Below are 19,475 nucleotides of genomic sequence, written 5' to 3'. Positions count from 1 at the left end.
TAGGGAGGCGATGACTAAGGGGCTTGCAGTGTCTGCTGCACCGTCTCTCTGGGGGTCCTGATTTCTTATCTCTTCTTGTTGCTATATACCCCACCCTTCTCTTTCTGAAGACTGGCTTTGTTTCTCCCAACACAAGGGGGAAATGGCCACCCCAGCCCTGGAACCGCATCCAGACTCTAGGTCCAGCACCACTAACGATGGAGCACTGCATCCAGTGTCCTATTCCAAACACCAAAGAAAGAGATGCTGATTGGCCCAGCTTGCCTTAGAAGAGAAACCTGATTGGCTCGGCTTGCGTTGGGTATCTACTGCTCAGCCAACCAGCTGCGGCCAAGAGAGCAGCATGAGGTTAGGGTGAAACTGATTGGAGGGGTGCACTCTCAGGGAGGGTGTGTGTGTGTGTGTGTGTGTGTGTGTGTGTGTGTGTGTGTGTGTGTGTGGCTGGGGGGATCTCCCAAAAAAGGACCTAGTTCAAAGAGTGCAGAAAAGAAACTGCCACCATGGGTTGTAATGTTGATATGATAAAAATAACAGGTCCTTTGAAAGACCTAAAATATAGTGGAATCATATAGGCATTATATTTAACTCATGCAAAGTTAAATATACACGTTCAACCAACAAACAACATATTTTTTCACACAATTTGACTCCCAAACATGAGCTGGCTACTTAACTGCTGCCTAACCAAGTGATCTTGTCTGGTGCTGGAGAAAAACTTGCTGTTTTGGACTTCTGGGATGTGGTACAGTATAAATAATGTCAAGTTCTTTATGGAACATTTCTGGGATTTTTCAAGAGTGTTTTTAAGATCAGATAACGCTCACCTTTCTTATTGACTTTAGATCCTTACCCTGTGTAGGATGTACCTTCCACAGACTACCACACAAAGAATTTTTCCTACTTCCTCCTAGTTTTAATCAGTATAAAGAATGCATTTGGTTTTAAAATATCAAAATATTTTTATTGTGGCTTTTTAAAAATAAAAAATAAGTGCTATTCATGACTTCTGGCTCTTCCTCCCGTTTTGTTTGTCGCTCCCGGCCATACAAGAAGGGCAGTAGGAGGACAGATGGATAGAGAGAGAGCAGAATATGAGAGAAGCAGGGAGTAGAGCAAGAAAAATGGCGCTCTCTCCAAACACCATGAAAATGGGGTGTGTCCACCCGGGCAGTGTGTGCTCTTTGGTAACTGGGTACTTGGTCTGTCCTTATGGCCTGGGACTTGAACCACTGGGCCATCTTGGTGTAGCAGAATGGGCAGTAGGAGATGGAGTTAGAAACCTGGGTTCCAGACGCAACTCTTGAATTTACTAGCTGTGTGATTACAGACAGGCCATTTAACCTCTCTGGGCCTCAGCGTCCTCATCTGTAAAATGGGGAACATAATACTATTTACCTCCCAGGGTTTGGGGCAGTATCAGATGAGAAATGTTTTGAAGACTGCAGAGTGCCATAGAAATGTTAGTCATTATTATGAAAGTGATAAAACGGATTGTTCTAAATTTATTATAATAAACTCAGATATAAATGCACTATACGATGTCCCCAAGAGCCCTGAGGTTACCATTCTGTCTTGTGGCCCCAGTACACATCCTGGGTTTCTCAGCTGTGGGTTTCTTGGAGCTCCTTGGAGGTGTGACATTTGGGTACACCAAGACTCAAATGTGGAAGCACATAATTGTATCCACCAGGCCTAGGAGTCTGGGTTTCAAACTTACATTCTTCATATGCCTGAGTATATATACATTCGTAGGTATTTTTAAAAAGAACCCCTCTCCCCACACACTAAAATCCATATTGTGCAAAATACCAGTCTAGGAAGCAACACAGTAGGGTAACAACCTTTAAAGTCCTATAAAAGCATCTTAGTATTTTGACACAGAAGAGTCACACTGACTCATGGAGGATCACGCAAGGCCCGGTGGGATGACGTTTCTAGTTCTTTCCACCAGGCTTGGAAAACAGAAGGTTCTGGCTGCATTTGCTGGATACTTCTCTCTTCAGCGTCTCTCTTTCTTGGTCCATCTTTGGGGTAGCTTTTCTGGCTGCAACCTTCAATGAGCAAGAGAAGCAAATGCACAAACACTCTAATTGCAGCAAGATCCCAAAATGTTCCACTCAAATGTTTTTTTTTAAATTTTACTCAAAATATATGTTGTAAAAAAAATTTATATACACACACACACACAGATATGAACAAAAAGAAGGTAAAATGGTCCACCATTATCACGCTACCTAAAGGTAAGCATTATTTGTGTTTTGGCGTACACCGTTCCAGATGTACAGATAATGTTTTCCCTTTTTACATTTTCATGTCTTTGAAACCAGGAGCTGCTTATGATGGGCACAGTCATTGGATGGAGTTTCTTTCTCCTGAACAGCTGTGACTGAATTGAATGTGTCTTATATCTCTGATGTCTTAGGAAGAGAAAATGCAGAGTATTCGAGGGGGCCTGTCTAACCCTTTCCTGAGCACTGCCCCGCCCCTCCTGGCAGCCACACGTGTGACTCTACTCCTGGTCCTAGCTGATTGGACACCTGGCCCAGGCTGGGCTTTTCCGATGATCACTCCCGGGATTTGGGGTTATGGGCTCTGAGATGCTACTCACTCCCTGGGCTGGTCCTTTGAACTGAGGAACTATGAGGTCATCCCTTTCTGTCACATGACTGGGAAGAGAGAAGAGATCAGTAGAGATACAGAGAGATGTGGAGAGGAGATATGATGTGTGTGTGCGTGTGTGTGTGTAAGAGAGATGTTGTCTGGGATCTGAAGGCTTATCAGTTGTCTTCTGAGGCCAGACACTCCTTCAGCCCTTAGTTTTTATGAGGTCCCCACTCCTGTATCCTTATAAAAGCCCCTCCCTCTTTCTGAACAGATTTCTACCAATTGCAACTCAAGAATCTCTCTCTCACACACTTCTGTACATACTGTAGATACGATTGTAACTTGCGAGTTTCTTCCCAACAAGCTTCAAATTGCCAACCCCACTTCCTGGAAGTTTTTGACTCCAACCATTATGACACATATACCCCTGGGGGCAGAGGGCTAGTGGGTAGTTGAATTTCAGCTCTGCCACTGACTACATGACCCTCGGTTTCCTCATCTGTCAAACAGGGCCCAGAGTATCTATCCTGTCTTCCTTGGGGGCTAAGAGGAAAAGATTCTGGGTCAATTTTAATGGAAGGGGCTGTTAGGACCATGTCTTGAGCTCTTTTCACTTTAAGATGAGTTTAAGAATCACCTCCTGAGACCTGTGCCAGTGGCTGACAGGAGCCTTGAAGGTGTTTTAAGACTGGGTACAAAATCATTTCAGGGTGAGAAGGGCTGACATCTCTATACTGGCCCACAAGGTAAATCCTGGTTGGAATGCCCGGCGAAACGAGAACAGATAGCAAATGTCGAAAACCTTTCTTCTCTAAACCACCTTTTCTTTATAGTCCTCATTATTTGATTTTCAATAAAATTGCTGGCTGTGGATGGTTCCCAAATGCCAGTGCCCTGACCCGGTGTGGGGCTGCTGTCGGAATTGGAGCCAGGGAGTTTGTTAAAAATAGAGAGTCCCCAGTGCCAACGTCCCCCCGCCCCCAGGTCTGCCAGGAGCTTGGGCTGGGAAGCAACACAGAGCGAGCTTCGGTCCACTTTTTGCAGCAACAAGGGCGGGGGCAGCAGAAGGCAGACAATGGGAATGTCTGATCTGGAAAGAGAAAGAGATGGTGAACGGGAAATGTGAAAATGCTAGTGTGGGCAGGAAGGGCAGGGGAAACCGGGCAGGGTCCACCCTGAACTAAACCTGGGACCACAGGCAAGCACCACCAATTCAGCTTGGATGTTTGGAGCACATGCCTCACCCTTAGAATGAAAAGGCAAGGATAGAAGCCAGTCATTTCAATAGCGACACCCAAATTGCAAATTTGGAAATTCACTGGAAATTAACTCAGGACATACGAGAGTGGCTGCTTCAGGTAACTGCAAGCATTGGCTCTAGAAAGACCCCAGTCCATTCCTGCACAACCTCAGGTCTCATTTAAACATTCCTTCTTTGGGGAGACCTCTCTTGGCCCTTGGACCGGGTGGGTCCCTCTGAAATATGTTCCTGAGCTCAGTCCACCGGACTTTGTCCTCAAAACATTTTGTACAAAGTAATTATTTAATCATGACTTGCATTTAGTTTTTTGTTTTAATGGCCCCAGAATGTAGGCCAGAAAAGAAGGGAGTTTTGTGTGTTTCTTCATTGATCTAACTCAGCGTTTCTCACTTTTTTTCATTATTGTCCCTCCCTAAGGAGACTTAGACATTTTTCCCTAATCGCTCCCACCTCCATGAAATTTTAATATTACAGATAGCACTGTATATATGTATCTGTGCTTTCTACATTAAAAAAAATAATTTTCACTCTTCCGGGGTGATATTGCCCCTATTGAGAATTTATGATCAGACTCTAACACCTGGACAGAACTTGCCACATCATAGGCTCTCAATAAATATTTGTGAATGAACGAGGGTGGGACTCTTATCTCTTTGTTCACTCTTCCATGCCAAGTGTCCAGCACAGTAAGTGGCCTAGGCTAGGTATTCAATAAATATTTGTTAATTAGAAGATTTTCCTCTTTAGCATTCAACTCACAATTATAAAGGACCATTAGCTGCAGTGGAAAAAAATAATAAAATCATTGAATGGCATTTTGGAGGACAGAGAAGAAAAACCCGTAGGCCTTAAAAAGAAAGGAGATGCCAGTTCTGAAGCTCGCTGGAGATGGAGACTCTTTCATGAGCGGGCAAGACTGAAAAAGATTTTACATGTCCTGTCTTTTTCAAGGTGGTCATGATGACTCTATCACCCTAAGGACTCAAGGCACACTATGAGGAAGGAGACGCCCAAGCCACACTTTGCAAGGAACCTGGAGGAAACCTTTCTGTACTGAGGAGATCCTAGACACCAGACCTCGAAGCTTGGGCTGGAGGGTTGGAAGAACAGGAAGCTCACTGTTTGCTCTTAGGTGAAGCACCAACTGCCCACATTCTGTAAGATCAGAGGTGGCCTGAAATTCCAGAGGCTTCACTTCTCAGAGAAGCACAATGTTCCTATGACATCCAGGGCTCATGCTAACATCTCCTCTGTTATCTCACATGCCCAAGTGGTCCTGAGACAGAACCTAGCTGTAGGGTGGTCTCTGCCTGCTCCTGCTCAGCCATATATTATGGATGAGTAAGTGACAAGCCTCCCACTCATTCACACTTTGCAGGGTAGCAAAGGTCTCAGATCTAGAGAGACCCTCAGGACGCTCTCTGTCCTGTTAACTTCCTGCTCTGGGCAGTAACCACTTCTAGTCTTAGCACAGGGTGTTGGTTGAGAAGACGCTTCTATTCTCCCAAAGTGTCCCTCACCTAGAATAGCTTCATTCTTTTCCAGTAATAATTTTGCTGTCTCTGAATGACTGTGGCCTTTCATCAAACTCAAATATACCTCCTCTTTCTTATTCAACCAAAATGTGTTTAGCTTTCAAGCTTCCTGAAAGCTCGCCTCTCCTTTCTGCAAAGTGGGAATGTGGATTGGGTCAATTCCAGTTCCAGGGCTGAATGGTGAATGGCAATGTTTCAACACGTTTAAGACTTTATAGTCTTGATTCTCGACTCTTAAAAAAAGAGTATTCTAGAAGATGCTTCCTTGAAATTCAAGAGAAATGCCACCTGAAACATATCAGGTTTATTACCTGGAGGTTTATTACCTAATGGAGGGCAAGCAGCACTCACCTGGGTGTCAGATCTGCACTGACTTCCAGCTTTCCTACTTAGCTGTGTGGCTCTGGACAAATTACTTTACGCCTCTGAGCCGCAGACACCTCATCTGATAATTGAGTATGATAACAATATCCACCACATTGGGTCGTTGTGAAGATTAAATGAGATAGTGTGTGTCGAGCGCTTAGCTCTGTACTCAGCACTTACTAAATGGTCAACACACAACAGACGAGGTGTTACTGTCAGCCGGGTTCCCTGCTGATGTCCTACTGCTTTCTCTCTTCTTCCGGCTCACCTGGAAATTTGAGTTCTGCATCTTGTTCTTCACTGTCTCTACAAACACTCGTCTCTTGAATACAGAAAGAATATTGACAAAATTTACCTTATGTTCTTCTTTGCCTTTGTGCATCAAAGAAAAATGGATTTTTCTCAACTTTCGGGTGCTACTGATTGGGATGGGATGTTGGGGGATCTTCCTAGGGACCGGGGTGAGAATGCAGCAGGGGGCATGGCTTTTGGGTAATGCTACACTGTCCTGCTGGCCCCTTAGAGATCTCTGTTCCAGGTTCCAGAGGAATCCGAGAGGAGAAGGCTGGTGAACCGAGGGGCCCTCAAAGAACACTGTACTCCTCTTGGAGGACAAATCTGCTTTAGCTGGAAGCAGAGCCTCCCAGATCAGCGGAAGAGGCTGTAGACGTCCACTGGGTTTCCACCCAATGGCCCAGGCGTGACGAGCCGCAGTGGCTAACCTCCCTCTCAGGGACTGCGGGAGCCTGGCGGAGGCCAGCACCACGGCAAATGTGGAGCTTGCCGTCCCCCTGGGGTGTGATTACTGTTGCTGACCCTGGGCTCCTCAAGACCCTGCACCTCAGAGACAGTTTGCGGAAGAGCTAGCGTCCCCTAGGTGCTGGGGACACAAAAGTGAGAGGGAGCTGGGGCCTCCCTCACAGACTGACACTCCAGCAGGTGAATGCGCAGGGGCATCGGGAAGGGGACCTGAGAGCCCTGAGCATCTGCCAGGGCCACCAACCTGCAGCCTGGAGGGGCCAGGGAAGTAGAAAGAGCCGGTGAAGTGAGCCAGATGGGGACGGCAGCAAACCCACGAGCCCAGCGCCTTTCTAAGGGGCCTGGAAGATGGCGGCTTGTGGGAATGTGAGCCTCGTGTCCCTAGTGTAGTGTCACCAGATCTTCTGAGTTGCCCAGAGAAGCTGGAAATCCAGAGTATTCTATGAAAGTGCCCTATTTTGAAATGTTACTGAAAACACAAAACCCTATGAGCCAAATGAAACATATCTGAGGGCTGCCATTTTGCAACGTCTGCTCAGAGCCTCCCCCCTGGCATCCAGGTGGTGTTCAGTAAATGTTTGCTGGCGGGGCTGTGGGATAAAATATAGGATGCCCAGCTCAACGTGAATTTCAGAATGAAAACAAATCACTTGCAATATCTGGGACACACTTATACTAAGTGAGTATTTGTTGTTTATCTGAGATTCACATTTAACTGGGCATCCTGTTTTGTCTTCCCCAAAATCTGGCAACCCTATTGGGCATTCATGGAGGAAGTGAGTAAGGCCGTCTTTCGGGGACAGGGGCGCCGGTGCTTGTATGTCCCTCCAGTCTCACAAAAGGGTGCTAACTCAACCCTCAGAGCCACTGTCTATGAGGCTCATGGGCCTATACTTAATTGACAGTGGCCCTCCAGGCATTTTGAGTCCGCGGCCACTCATTATTCATCACAGACTCAGTTGAGAGGAACTAAACTCCGAAGACAGTTGCCATCCAAATCCAGAGCTTCTCTGGTGGAAGCAAGGTGTGTATGTGTGTGTGGGGTGGACACTGAGAGTCACACCTTTCCATGGCACCCAAGGGCTCCAAGGAACCCCAGTTTGAACATTGCTCCAAAATATCTTCCTGGGTTAAGTCCCATCAGTGAACAGCTGAGCACTGACGGGCAGAGCCTGGCACCTGCACACCTGCTTTTCCTGAACTTTACTGAACTCACTGGGATGTGATGACATCAGCGTGTCTTAGGAGCTGTTCTCCGACATGGCCCGGCCAACAACGCATTGCTATTCTTAGAGATGTTCGTTATATCACACGATGCCCACTCTAGGGGAAAATCCAGGATCGTCTTTGTTCTATGAACACTGCTGAGCATCACATCTGTCGTATCTCGTGGACACAGCGAACTCTGGACCGGGCTGGGTTTTCCAGTTCCCACTGGCCGCCAGAAAGCCCCTAATCAAATGTGGCGCCCCCTTGGCAGGTGAGCGGGTTGTTACACTTGGCACTTTCATCCTCATTTCTGGCTCCATTTTGTACCCACTTTTCTCCCTTACTTCACCCACTTATTTCATTCTTAGGACAGGGGTTCCTGGGGCTCCCCACTCCTCCCTTCTTCTTCTTTTCTTATGACCTTGTCTCCAAGTCCCGAAAAGATTTAGAGCCTAGGACGGTTGCCCCAACAGCCAAACCACCCTTGGCTTCCCTCTGCCTCCTCTCACCCTCAGACACTGGGTTGGATGCTCGCTCTTCTCTTAGGTCATTCCTTCAGACTGCAGGCGGGGGAGGGGCAGGGGCTCAGGTGGGGGAAGGGAAGGGAGCAGAGGTGTGTGGCTGTTCCTCAGGCAGCACTTGCCTGCATTTACACTCTATAACGTCTCACCCTTTGAAAATACTGTATCTACTTTCCGTCTGGCTGCAAGATCAGAAAGCCTCTCCATACCTGCCTCTCTTTCTCTTTGAAGGAACAGTTGCAAGGTGTTGATTCTTTTGCATTTCTCTGTTCGTGATCCTCTAAACGTTCCTGAGTGAAAATAGCAGGTGAGCAAGAGAGCGTTTAGTGTGTCCCTGCCTGTTCCGTTTTGGGACCACACCTCTGCGGTTTCTAGGAGACGCTGGGATTCACTGGAGTTGGTGGGCAGAGGATGGGGGGCGGGCGAGGGTCTTCAGCCTCTTCTATCCCTATGCTGCACCACGCTAACCACACTTTACTTCTTCGTCTTTGTGTGATGGATGGGTACCAGCCCCCCCACCCCCCCATCCCATTCTCATCCTACACAACATCTGCCCATTTCCACTTCTCTGTCAAAAACACACAAGTAGCACTGAGGAAACCAGGATCTTGAGAATACCTGGGCCAAAGAGAATTTTGGAAAATAGTGATTTAAATAGAATAAATAGATGATGGTATAACAACATGTAACAAGTGGTCCTATGTGCTAAGATGAGGGATCTGAGCTAATTAAGCAGAGACTATTAGGGACTCCAGCCTGGCTGACAACCGCACTCCCCCCCCCTCCCCCGCGCCCCAGCAAAGCTGTGGCCACGCCCCTCGGCCAGGATTTGATTGGCTGGAGATTTGATCGGCAGGAGAGCTGAGCGGCTTCCCTTGCCAGCAACAGCCGGGGCACTTGAGACTTTCTCACACTTCAAGCCCTAAGAAAGGGCTAAAAGGGGCTTGCGTGCTTCTCAAATGGCAACTTCTATGCATTTAAAATTCTCCTATTGAAAATTCCAGCCTTCACCCATTCACAAAAGTATCTGGGCCCCTTCTTGGCTGTAGCCTTCGCTGTATTCACCAAATAGAAAAGAGCTTCACAAAAGAGCTGCCGGCTTTGGGAGGACCCGGGAAAGTGTCTGGGGGTTTGCGGAGCATGTCAGCGGGCGGGAAGCTCTGAAAGACACGCAGGACTCGCCCCACCATCCGTGAGCCTTTTCTCTCCCCCAGTAACCGAGCTCGCTGCGTGCCAGGCACTGCGGCACAATGTCGCTTAACCCTCCCGCTGCCCCACGAACTAGGGCCTGCTGTGACCATTTTTGGTTGTTTTTGTTGAGGAATCTGAGAAACAGAGGTCAAGCCACTACTCAGGGTCACTCACGGGCAGAGGTGGGGCTCGAACCCTATTTGTTTGACTCCAAAGTCCGCCTCCGAACTCTGAGAGACATGCTGCCTTATCTAGTGACGTGGAAGCGCACGGGGCCATTGTCACTCTGTCACGTGGAGAGAGCTACGGACCCAGGGCATTCCAGAGTCAGGAGGCCGATGACCACAAGGTCCTCTGTGAATGCCCAGCACTGAGATTTTCCCAGCATTTTATATCAAGTCTCAGTTTCACAGCCAAAGATATTAGTATGGAAGTATGACTTTTGATTTTGGAAAGTTCTGCTTGGTAAAAAGACGTTCAAACATTAAAACTACAAACTACATTTTTCAGGAGGGCTGGGTTGGTTCTGAAGCTGAAGGCAAGTAATTTCATTTCCTAGTGCTCTGACCATCCCATCTCTGTGATGGGTGAAATTTTATACAGGAGACTGAAAAAATTACGGCTCCTTGTGAAAATATTAGGCGTAAAACTTAAAACAAAAAGGAATTCTATTTTCCTTTAACTTCCATTTAAAAAATGAAGATATGCTCCTTGGAAGGAACTGATGCCAAGACAGATGTATACAAGTTCCCTTTAGAACACAGCAAACCTTAAAAATTTATTTTGTTTTCTGATAAACAGAAATTTCTGACAACATATTAATAACAAGCCTTAAATGTGAACCTGAGCCCTGGAAGGAAAATCCCAGGGGCAACAGTGAGTGGAGAATGAGGGCGAAGCCCTGGAAAGGGGGGTGCAGAGAGGAATGGCGTGTAAAAGTGAATGCAGGCTGGGGAGAGCAGCAGGGCTGGGTGGGATCCTGTTTCTGCTGCGGAGTAGCCAGGTACCGTTACCCTCTGTCAACCTCAGTTTTCTCGTCTCTCGAATGGGCTGGTATTCGCCAGCATTGCATGCGATGGGAAAGGTGGAGTGTGTGCAGTGTGGAGCAGGTGCCTGCCACTTGGTAAGGGCTCAATAAATAACTCCATCAGCGTCGCCATGATTGTAGCTATAGTTCTTATAAACCTTTCCCTAAATTGTGAATTCCACGCATTTGAAGGTTCCCAGCTCTCGCTCTTCTGGGGACTCCGACACAGGTTCAATTTGGCCATTTCAGATCCTTCTCAGCTGAAGGGTGTCTAGTGCCAAACAGGCTGGCACGGCCCTTGCATTGTGTGTGAATGAGGCAGTCCATGAATAATGCCTGGGAAGCCTGATTATGTAAATCCTCAGGTTTTCTTACATTTTTTTTAGCCAGCACATGACAATGGCCTGTTTTAGGCCCTTTGCTGTCCCATTCTGTGGTCTGGTGTCTCTGCTTTGGGGCCCAGCCCGCCAAGCCCTGGGTGGGGGGGTGCCTCAGGGAGGTGTGAGCTCTCCGGAAGGCACATCAAAGGAAGAGTCAGAGCTCTGTGACCCGCCCAGCTTTCCCTGGCACTGCTTGGTGTGAAAGGAAGCTCTCCTCTGCCTGAGGCACCCCCATGACACACGCAGACTGAGGCCTGTGATGTTTAATTCAGAGCCGTGAAATCTAGAAACGCCACATCCGGGGCTCTCTCAGAGCAGGACGGTTGCTCTCATTTCTGGGGCTACCAGCCAGGGAGCCTGGTGTCTGGCAGATTTGCAGGGTGGAGGGCAGGCTTCTGCAAGGAACTCATCTGAGCAGTGCCTCCTGGCTGGGGAGGAGGGCTCCCTTCAATGACCTTCTATTGCTTGGCCTCCTTAGAGCTCACGCAGACAACACACGTGTGCGCGCACACACGCACACACAAATACACACACATGCACATACACACTTGTACACACACACACTCCGCATACACACACACATGCAAGCATGCACACACAAATATACAACCCCAAATTAGAAAAACTAACAATTACAAGGAGAATGGGGGCGCTCAGCAGACAGCGCAGGAACTAGGGTCAGAGAGACCTGGGACCAGGTCTAGGATCTACTTACCAGCTACTCTGTGAACTTGGGCAAGTCTCTTAACTCTCTGAGGCTCAGATTCCTCATCATTGGACCAACCAGGCAGGGCTATCAGAGGCATTAATAAACCCGATCATGGCTGCCAAGCACTGGTGGAGCCCAGTGCCTGTAGGGGGTCGTGAGGAGGAGGTGGCAATTTTCCTTGTTTGCCTCACCCTCGCCTTGAGATCTCTCTACCTTAGGCAGGAGTTAAGGACAAAAGAGAATCTGGTTCTATTTAGAAGCCACTGTTCCAGTGCTCAGCACAGAGAGCGAGTGAAGGATACTGCATTGTATTCAATCTTCACAACAACCCTGCAAGGCAGGGGCTGTTAGCTCCTATTTACTGATGAGGAAAGCAAGGCTCAGAGAGGAGAAGAGATTTGCACAAGGTCACACAGTGAATAAGTGGGGGGATTTGAACCTAGGACTGACTGACTCCTGTGCCAAGTGACAGATGAGATATCAGGGTGGGGGAAGAGGTGGCTTCTCTTGGCTGGGTCACCAGCCTGAGTCTCAGTCTTGGTTTCTCAAGCCAGTGCCACTACCGACTTCATGCCAGAAGGCAAATCTCTCGCCCTCATGCCCATCCTCTGTGGTTCTTACAGCCTGGAATGCACAACAGTCCCTCCCTTCGGTGGACAAACTCCAATTCTCCTTTGCAACTCAGTGCAGGTATCATCACCTGGAAAGCCCTCCCCAAATGCTCTAGGCGGGGCTGAGTGCCCTCCCCTGGACCACGTAGTCTCCAGCACTCTTTAGACAGAGCCCTTACCCCATTAAATCAGCCTGAAGTCCGCTCTTTACATATCTGTTCTGCACTAAAGCACATGTTCTTCAAGGACATCCATCCACCCCCATCCAACTTCCAAGCATTGATCCAGTGTCCATCTGTGCATCCATCCACTCATCAACCTGTCCATCCATCCATTCACCAAATATTTATTGGGTGTCTCCTATGTTCTGTGCACTCAGAATAGTGTACCCAAATTTCTGTTCTCAGAGAGCTTAGTCATCTATGTATCCCCAGGACCCGGCAGAACAATAAAAAATAATAGCCACCATTTAAAAAAATACAGATGAGTTTCAGAGAGGTTACAAAACATGCCTGAGGTCACACAGTAAGAGGCAGAGCCAGGCTCTAAATCGAGGTCTGTCTGGTGCTAAAGCTATTCTGCCACCTTCCTTTGCATCAGTGAATGTGTTCTGCGCTACCTGGATCCCCCTGGAACCTCACTTTGCCATTTCTACAGGGAGCCAAGGGGCAGCCTCAGAGGGTCTGCTCCCAGCAGGGACCGCTCACCTTCTGCTGCCTGATGGCCCTGTTGGCCCTCTTCTCCTGGTGCAGCCGCTGCTCTGTGCGCTCCAGGGCCTCCTTCAGCAGCGCCTTCTCCTCCGCGTCTTTGCAGATGTTGTCCTCCAGCTTTGCCACCTGTGACTGGTACATCTGAACGGACACTTTGCTCTGCCTGAGCGTACGGGAGAGACAAAGTCTCTTTCCCCTCATCTTTCTCGCGCACCATCAACGTCCCTGACCTGGGAGATTCTCAAAGTACTTCCACATGTGGCTAACTTAGTGCTTTCATCCCCAGTGGGAGAGAATGACAAAGACTTGGGGAGTAGAGGGCAGAGTAAATAATCAGCTGAATGCACAGAGCAGGAGGGTGGCCAAGGATATGCTCCCAGCCCCGCCATTTCCCAGAGAGGATGGGGGAACTGCGACACTGACAAGGTGATGGAACTACCAAGAGTACACAAATGGCGAAACAAAGTCAAAATTCATAAAAGGTGCAGCTTATTCACGAAGAAAGTAGAGAATGGAGAAAACTGAGTGCTTCAATTGCTGCTTTCTCACGAGAGACGTGTCTCTATCAGGCCCTAGTCATCGTCCTGTGCCCCCTGCCAATATTTTAGTTATTCCACACCCAGGCCTTCTGTGCTCCCATCCCGGACCTCGGTGTCTGCTGCTGCCCTGAGATGTAGCCGGGAGAATGGAGACCTGGGCCTTTCCGTGGGGACATGGGTGGTACCTGAGCTGTTCAATGTCTTTTTCGTATCCTCTCAAAAGCTCTTCTTTTCTCTCTAGACGGTTCTTGAGTTGCGTGATCTTATCGAACACGAGATCCAGGTCCCTTTGTCGAAGCTGGTTGACTCTCTCCCTCTCTTTTGGGGAGAGGTACTTCATGGACACGTGACCTGACATATCTCTGATGTTCATGAGACTCCCGAGCGTTTTGCTCATGTCCATGTACTGCAAGGAAAGCGTTCGCAGATGAGAGCGATGGACCAAGACAGCTGGTGGCCGCTTAAGGAGGCAAACGGCTAATTCTGTTCATTCATTTTCTGCCATTGCAGAGAACAAACATATGACTTGGAAATGAGTGCAGCTGGGGCTCTTTGAACCACTTTCATTTTCCCCACATCCATTTATGCTATGCCTTTTTGAGAACCAGGGGAAAAAATAACAACAGATATAAACATTCATTCTAACTACCCGGTTTCTCAAGGAATTTGGCTAGGCAGTCCCGACCCATGCTAGGATAGTAGACAGGTCTTGCAGAGACATTATAACAACTAACTATGGATGGGAGGTTGATGTTTAGTTAAGCTACCCCGTGGTTAACGGTGACTGCACGGGGCCCAGCTGTGGACAGGAAGGGGACGGACGCTGTGTGCACATACCAGCTTTTCACTGAGATCTAAAGCCTCAGCCACATCCATCTTCCCTGACATCTCCATGGCCGGGATGAACCCTGAGTTGCAAGGGCCATTTTGAGGCTGAAATAAAAAAGAGATAAAAACTCTCTTGGCATTCCATTATGAATTTCTACATCCGGAAGTTAAAAGACTGTGTGGTCACCAGAGGATAACTCGAGGGGGTTGATTTCATTTCAGTCCCTGACCCTCCATTAAGATTCCTCTGTCAGCTGCTTTCTTATACCTGTGTTCCTACCCTTCAGAGCACGACTCTTTTGGAAATGACACATCACTTGTCCTGTTTTTTGGTCACTGTCTGTCTTCCCTCTACCAGAGGTTCTCAACCACGGGTGGTTTTTGTCTCCCCTCCCACCCCGGGACATTTAGCAACGCCTGGACACAATCTTGGTTGTTACAGCTGGGGGTGGGGAGTGCTACTGGCATCTAGTGGGTGGAGGGCAAGGATGCTGCTAACCATCCCACAGCGTACACAACAGTCCCCCACACAAACTCACCTGGCCCCAAATATCAGTAGTGCTGAGGTCGAGAAACTCTGGTCTACACAACAAGCTTCAGAAAAACAGGACTGTGTTACTTTTGCTCACTTTTGTGCCCAGCATGGCACCTGGCACAGAGTGGCCCATAGTGGGCATGTTTGTTGAATGAATGAATGAACGTTAAATAGAAAATAGCGCCTCCCCCCCCCTTTTATTAAAGGAATCTCACTTTCTTGCAGTGGAAACTATACCCTCACAAAATTTGGCCAAACCTTCTCCTAGTGCTGGAACCTGGGGAGTGAGCATCACTTGAGACCCACGCCAGAGACAATGCAGGATGGCATTTACAGCTGTGCATTCACAAAGACCCTAATTAGCCGGCTGGATGCTGGAAGCCCCAGCCGACTGCGTGGAAAAGCCACCAGACTGATCAGAGAGTCTGAAGGACCATAAATAACCATAATAAATCTCCTTAGAAAACGAAATTGGGCTTAAGTGCTTTCCATGAGCATCTCTTGGCCCATAGCATTTGCTGGTACTACTACAAATCTCTGAGATTAAAAAAAACCCCAACTATAAAAATATAAAGGCCCCAAAAGTGACTATGACAGACAAGAGTGGACGTATTTATTTATATCTATAGTGGTGACAATAAAGAGGGTAGTTGAAGATGATAATATGCTGGGTTGATCTGCTGCAAAGAGAACCTGAAATGCCGCTCTGTGTCTCCAGCTCCCCTGAGCTGCATCCTTTGCACCCCTCCCTAGATGCCCCCTCTTTTCCTGAAGGAGGGTCACCTAAAGAAAAGTCTGAGCCACAGGGTTCAACCACACAGTCCCCACCCTCTCCTCTGCAGACTAGTAAGATGCTAGAGACGGACTGCCAGGGACACAGTCCTGGCTCCATCATTCATTATTCTGTGACCAGGAGGCACTCGACCTCCTGAAGCCTCAAGTTTTCTCATCTGTAAAATGGGGATAACAACAGCAACTATGGTACAAGGCTGCTGTGAGGATTAAATGAGATGATGCGTGTAAAGGGCTTAGCTCAATGCCTGGCACACAGTATGCACTTAACAGATGTCAGCTATCCTTCCTGCTCCTTTTCTTCTTTTAATTTTAGTTACTGCCAACGCTGGAGGACGGAGGTCTTCTGAGAGAGTTGGCAGGTTTCCTGCTCTTTGGTGTCAGTGGTGGGATTAGGGGTCATTGCTAAGGAGAAGGTAAATCTTGGAAGGAGGGTCAGGATTTGGGATCCAGCTGAGCTCCCCACCTGGAGATTGTCCCTCCACTCCCAACCTCGGAGAATGAGGGTTTGATTTTATCAAGAAAACCAACACATTTCTGAAGACTCATATCTCTTGCAAACATCTAGAAAAATTCTTGGGGAGAATGTTGGTACAGATAGCATGACTCTGTTATTTCTTCTATCAGCCCATGTATGGTTTAGATCCAGCTGTGGTAGCAAGCCCCGCCCAGTGGGTCCTGTGATTGACGCTGACCTGCACTGTCCATTGTCATGTGTCAATCAAACATCCATATAGGGTACAGGGCACCTTCAACTTAACAATCAATCAAATTACATCCGAAAGTTCTGGCAAATAAAACTATGCCCCTTAAGATAGGAAGGTTTTCTTGAATGATACTATTTAAAGAATATTTAATAATAATAACAGTTATTATTTAAGTGTTCACTATGAGCTGGGCCGTGGGGTAAGCACTTTACATAATTATCTTCTTTAATTTTTTCATCATCATTTTACAGCTGGGAAATGAAATTCCAGAAAGGTTCATAGCCTTGCCCAAGGTCACACAGCTTGCAGAGCTAGGATTCCAACACAGGTCTCTCTGATGCTAGAACCTGTGTCCTCCTACTCATGGCTCCCTTCTGCTACCCTTACGTGTTCATGTTTTTCAGTTTACAGCAAAAGGCAAATATTAGGCAAACTCATGGCATAATGTTATAAATTAGCCTGCTGAATATTTTCTGCAGAATATAACACATGATGTGAAAAGGAGGGCCCACCAGAGACTGACCTGGCCCAAGGTCAATGCAATGACACATCATGCTGTGCAGAAATGGAAGGCTGCCTTTCCTTTCAAACACTGCACCACTGGTACTCGAGGCACCGACCAGTCGGTACAGATGCTAGCCCATTAGGAAGGACCTGGCCCCGAACCACTCATATGCTCGGCCGTGCCAGGGCACACGGCTAGTGTCTGCCCTCGTGCCCACCCTCTCCACGTGTCAGTCACGGCAGAGACAAACTTTCTTTGGTTACCGCTCGGATCTCTATTCTTGAGAGAGTTGGCAAATCAGGTTTTACGTCCAATATTTTCTGGACTTTTTTTTCCATTCGGAGAGGCTTTAAGTCTAGAAATGATTCATGCAGGTGGTCCTTGCGATCTATAAAAGAAATAACTGAGACTCAAAAGAAAGGCTCGGAAGAAGTTATCGCATGTAACAGTCACAGCTGCTCTTTACCGGACACTTACCAGAGGCCGGTACTAATCCTCACCACCCTCCCTTGGCAGGAGGAATCCGAGGCCTAAAGAGGTTAAACAACGTGTCCAAGGTCACACAGCAAGTATGAGGTCCCAGCCCAGTGCTCCACCCAGCAGCAAGCTCACTATGTTTGCGAGCCCTATCCCCTCTCCACAGGGTATTCTAGAAGGTTCCCCAGAGTCGATCCTTGCACAGTGTTAGTCCATGACAAAGTTTCCACTGGGCCACAGTGAAATAAGACAAAGAAGGACAATGTAGTCAGTTTTTATGAAATCCTATTTATTTAATATCAGGGCTTGCCTTTGACTCTGAGATCATATCTGCCCATCTTTTTTGTATTACAACGTCCTTTTGGTTATGAAATGATGGGGATAGAAGATGGAGGTCTGGCAAATTGGTCAGTCCCTAAAGTGAACCCTAGAGTCTGGGGCTCTGAGCACGGACAAGGAGACCTGGAAGGAGGATACTTACTGGATGAGCAGGCCTTCTCGAGTTCTTTAATTCGAGCACGAAGTTCAGATAAGGCCTTTTTCTGACGCTGAATGACTTCCTCGTGTCGGGACCCTTTGCACTTGGCCCCCAGATCACTGAAGGACTGCTCCTGTGGCCAAAATGGTGCAGATAGCAGCTTTCTTAGGGATGAGAATATCTCTATTATATTCCAAGAAATGTGAACAATTCATGGATAGCAGAAATCTTGTCACTCAGTACCTTGGAAATACCATTAAGGGACTTCAGCAGAGAAGGAATTTAAATTTTTCATTTCAGAAAGAAAGTCACATCTAAGGAGATTTCCAACTTTCCTGCTACTTAGCATCACTATAAATAAAAGATCCTCTCTATGCTCCCTCCTCATGTTTTATTTATTTTTCCTTCTAAGCCAGGGTTTCTATTTGTTGTCATTGGGTCTCATCTCTGAATAACACATCAAATTCTGCTTCAGAAGGGGCATTTTTAGAGAATACATGATACTTTCTTCTTAACTGGTAATAAGGACGGCTGTCTAATATTTGCTAGCAGGAATTTGATAGACTGGCTCTTGGCTGGTCTGGAGAAAGATAAACCTTCCTCTGAGACTTCCGGAGTCTCTAGAACAGCTCCGTCCAACAGAACTTTCTGCGATGATGGAAATGTTCTATATCTGCACCATCCAATATGGTAGCCAACAGCCACATAGCTAGAGTTGGGTTTACAAAGGGCACAGACAAAGAAAGGTCTTTTCTTTTCTTTTTTTTTTTGGTGAGGAAGATCGCCATGAGCTAACACTTGTTGCCAGTCTTTCTCCTTTTGCTTGAAGAAGATTAGCCCTGAGCTAACATCTGTGCCAGTCTTCTTCTATTTTGTATGTGGGACGCCGCCACAGCATGGCTTGATGAGTGGTGAGTAGGTCCGCACCTGGGATTTGAACCGTTGAACCTTGGGCTGCTGAAGCGGAGCGTGTGAACTTAGCAACTATGCCATGGGGCCGGCCCCTTTTTCATCTTTTAAGGGTTATGCATCCCTTTGAGATTCAGAAGAATGCAGGGTTCTTTCCTCCAGAAAAATTCACATACACAAAATAATTTGCATACAACTTCTGGGGGTTCAGGGACCCCTGAAGCCCAGTAATGGACTCCAAATTAAACAATGCTCCTCTAGGGTAAGCAACTCGTCCACTCACTCATGCACTCATTCATTCATTTCACAAAGATTTATTGAGCACTTCTGTGTGCTGAGCCTTGATCAAGGCTCTGGGACTCAGCAATGAACAAAACCAGCAGAATCCTGCTGTCATGGATTCTGCTTCCCAGTGTGGACAGACAGGCAATAAGTAAGAAAAGCATGGAAAATATATGGTGGACAGTGTAAGTGTTACAGAGAAAAGTTGGCAATGGGATGGGTGTCGGGAATGGTCTTCAGTTGTAGACGGAACTGCTAGGGAAGGTCTCCATCAAAATGGAAGAAAGGGAAGAAATGGACGATTTGATTCTTTTATAACAATCTTAAAAATAACAATTTTGGCTCACTTCATACAATCAAACAAAAAGTATATGTAGAGAACCAGACACTGTTTTAGGCAGTGGGGAGAGATGGGGGAACCAGGCAGACAGGCCCTGCTGCAGGGGGCTCATTTCTGTGGGGCAGACATGACAAATGAGCAGACAGGCACGTAAGTAGTTCCAGAAAGTGATAGATGCTACCAGGAGAACAAGCAGAGAG

General features: G+C 47.4%; 1 protein-coding gene across 1 annotated transcript in view; it reads right to left on the bottom strand.

Moving 5' to 3' along the window:
* Nucleotides 1-1,489: 1,489 nt before the first annotated feature.
* Nucleotides 1,490-19,475, bottom strand: part of FHAD1 (forkhead associated phosphopeptide binding domain 1) — a 129,414-nt gene continuing 111,428 nt past the window's right edge. The window contains 6 exon segments of the mRNA XM_058552955.1: nucleotides 1,490-2,051; nucleotides 12,881-13,046; nucleotides 13,608-13,828; nucleotides 14,260-14,355; nucleotides 17,053-17,177; nucleotides 17,748-17,877. Of these exon segments, the coding sequence (XP_058408938.1) occupies nucleotides 1,935-2,051; nucleotides 12,881-13,046; nucleotides 13,608-13,828; nucleotides 14,260-14,355; nucleotides 17,053-17,177; nucleotides 17,748-17,877 (855 nt within the window). The 3' untranslated portion in view covers nucleotides 1,490-1,934.

The sequence above is a fragment of the Diceros bicornis genome, chromosome 13, assembly GCF_020826845.1.
Source record: "Diceros bicornis minor isolate mBicDic1 chromosome 13, mDicBic1.mat.cur, whole genome shotgun sequence".
Classification (NCBI taxonomy): domain Eukaryota; kingdom Metazoa; phylum Chordata; class Mammalia; order Perissodactyla; family Rhinocerotidae; genus Diceros; species Diceros bicornis.
This window is presented reverse-complemented; position numbering and strand designations above follow the sequence as displayed.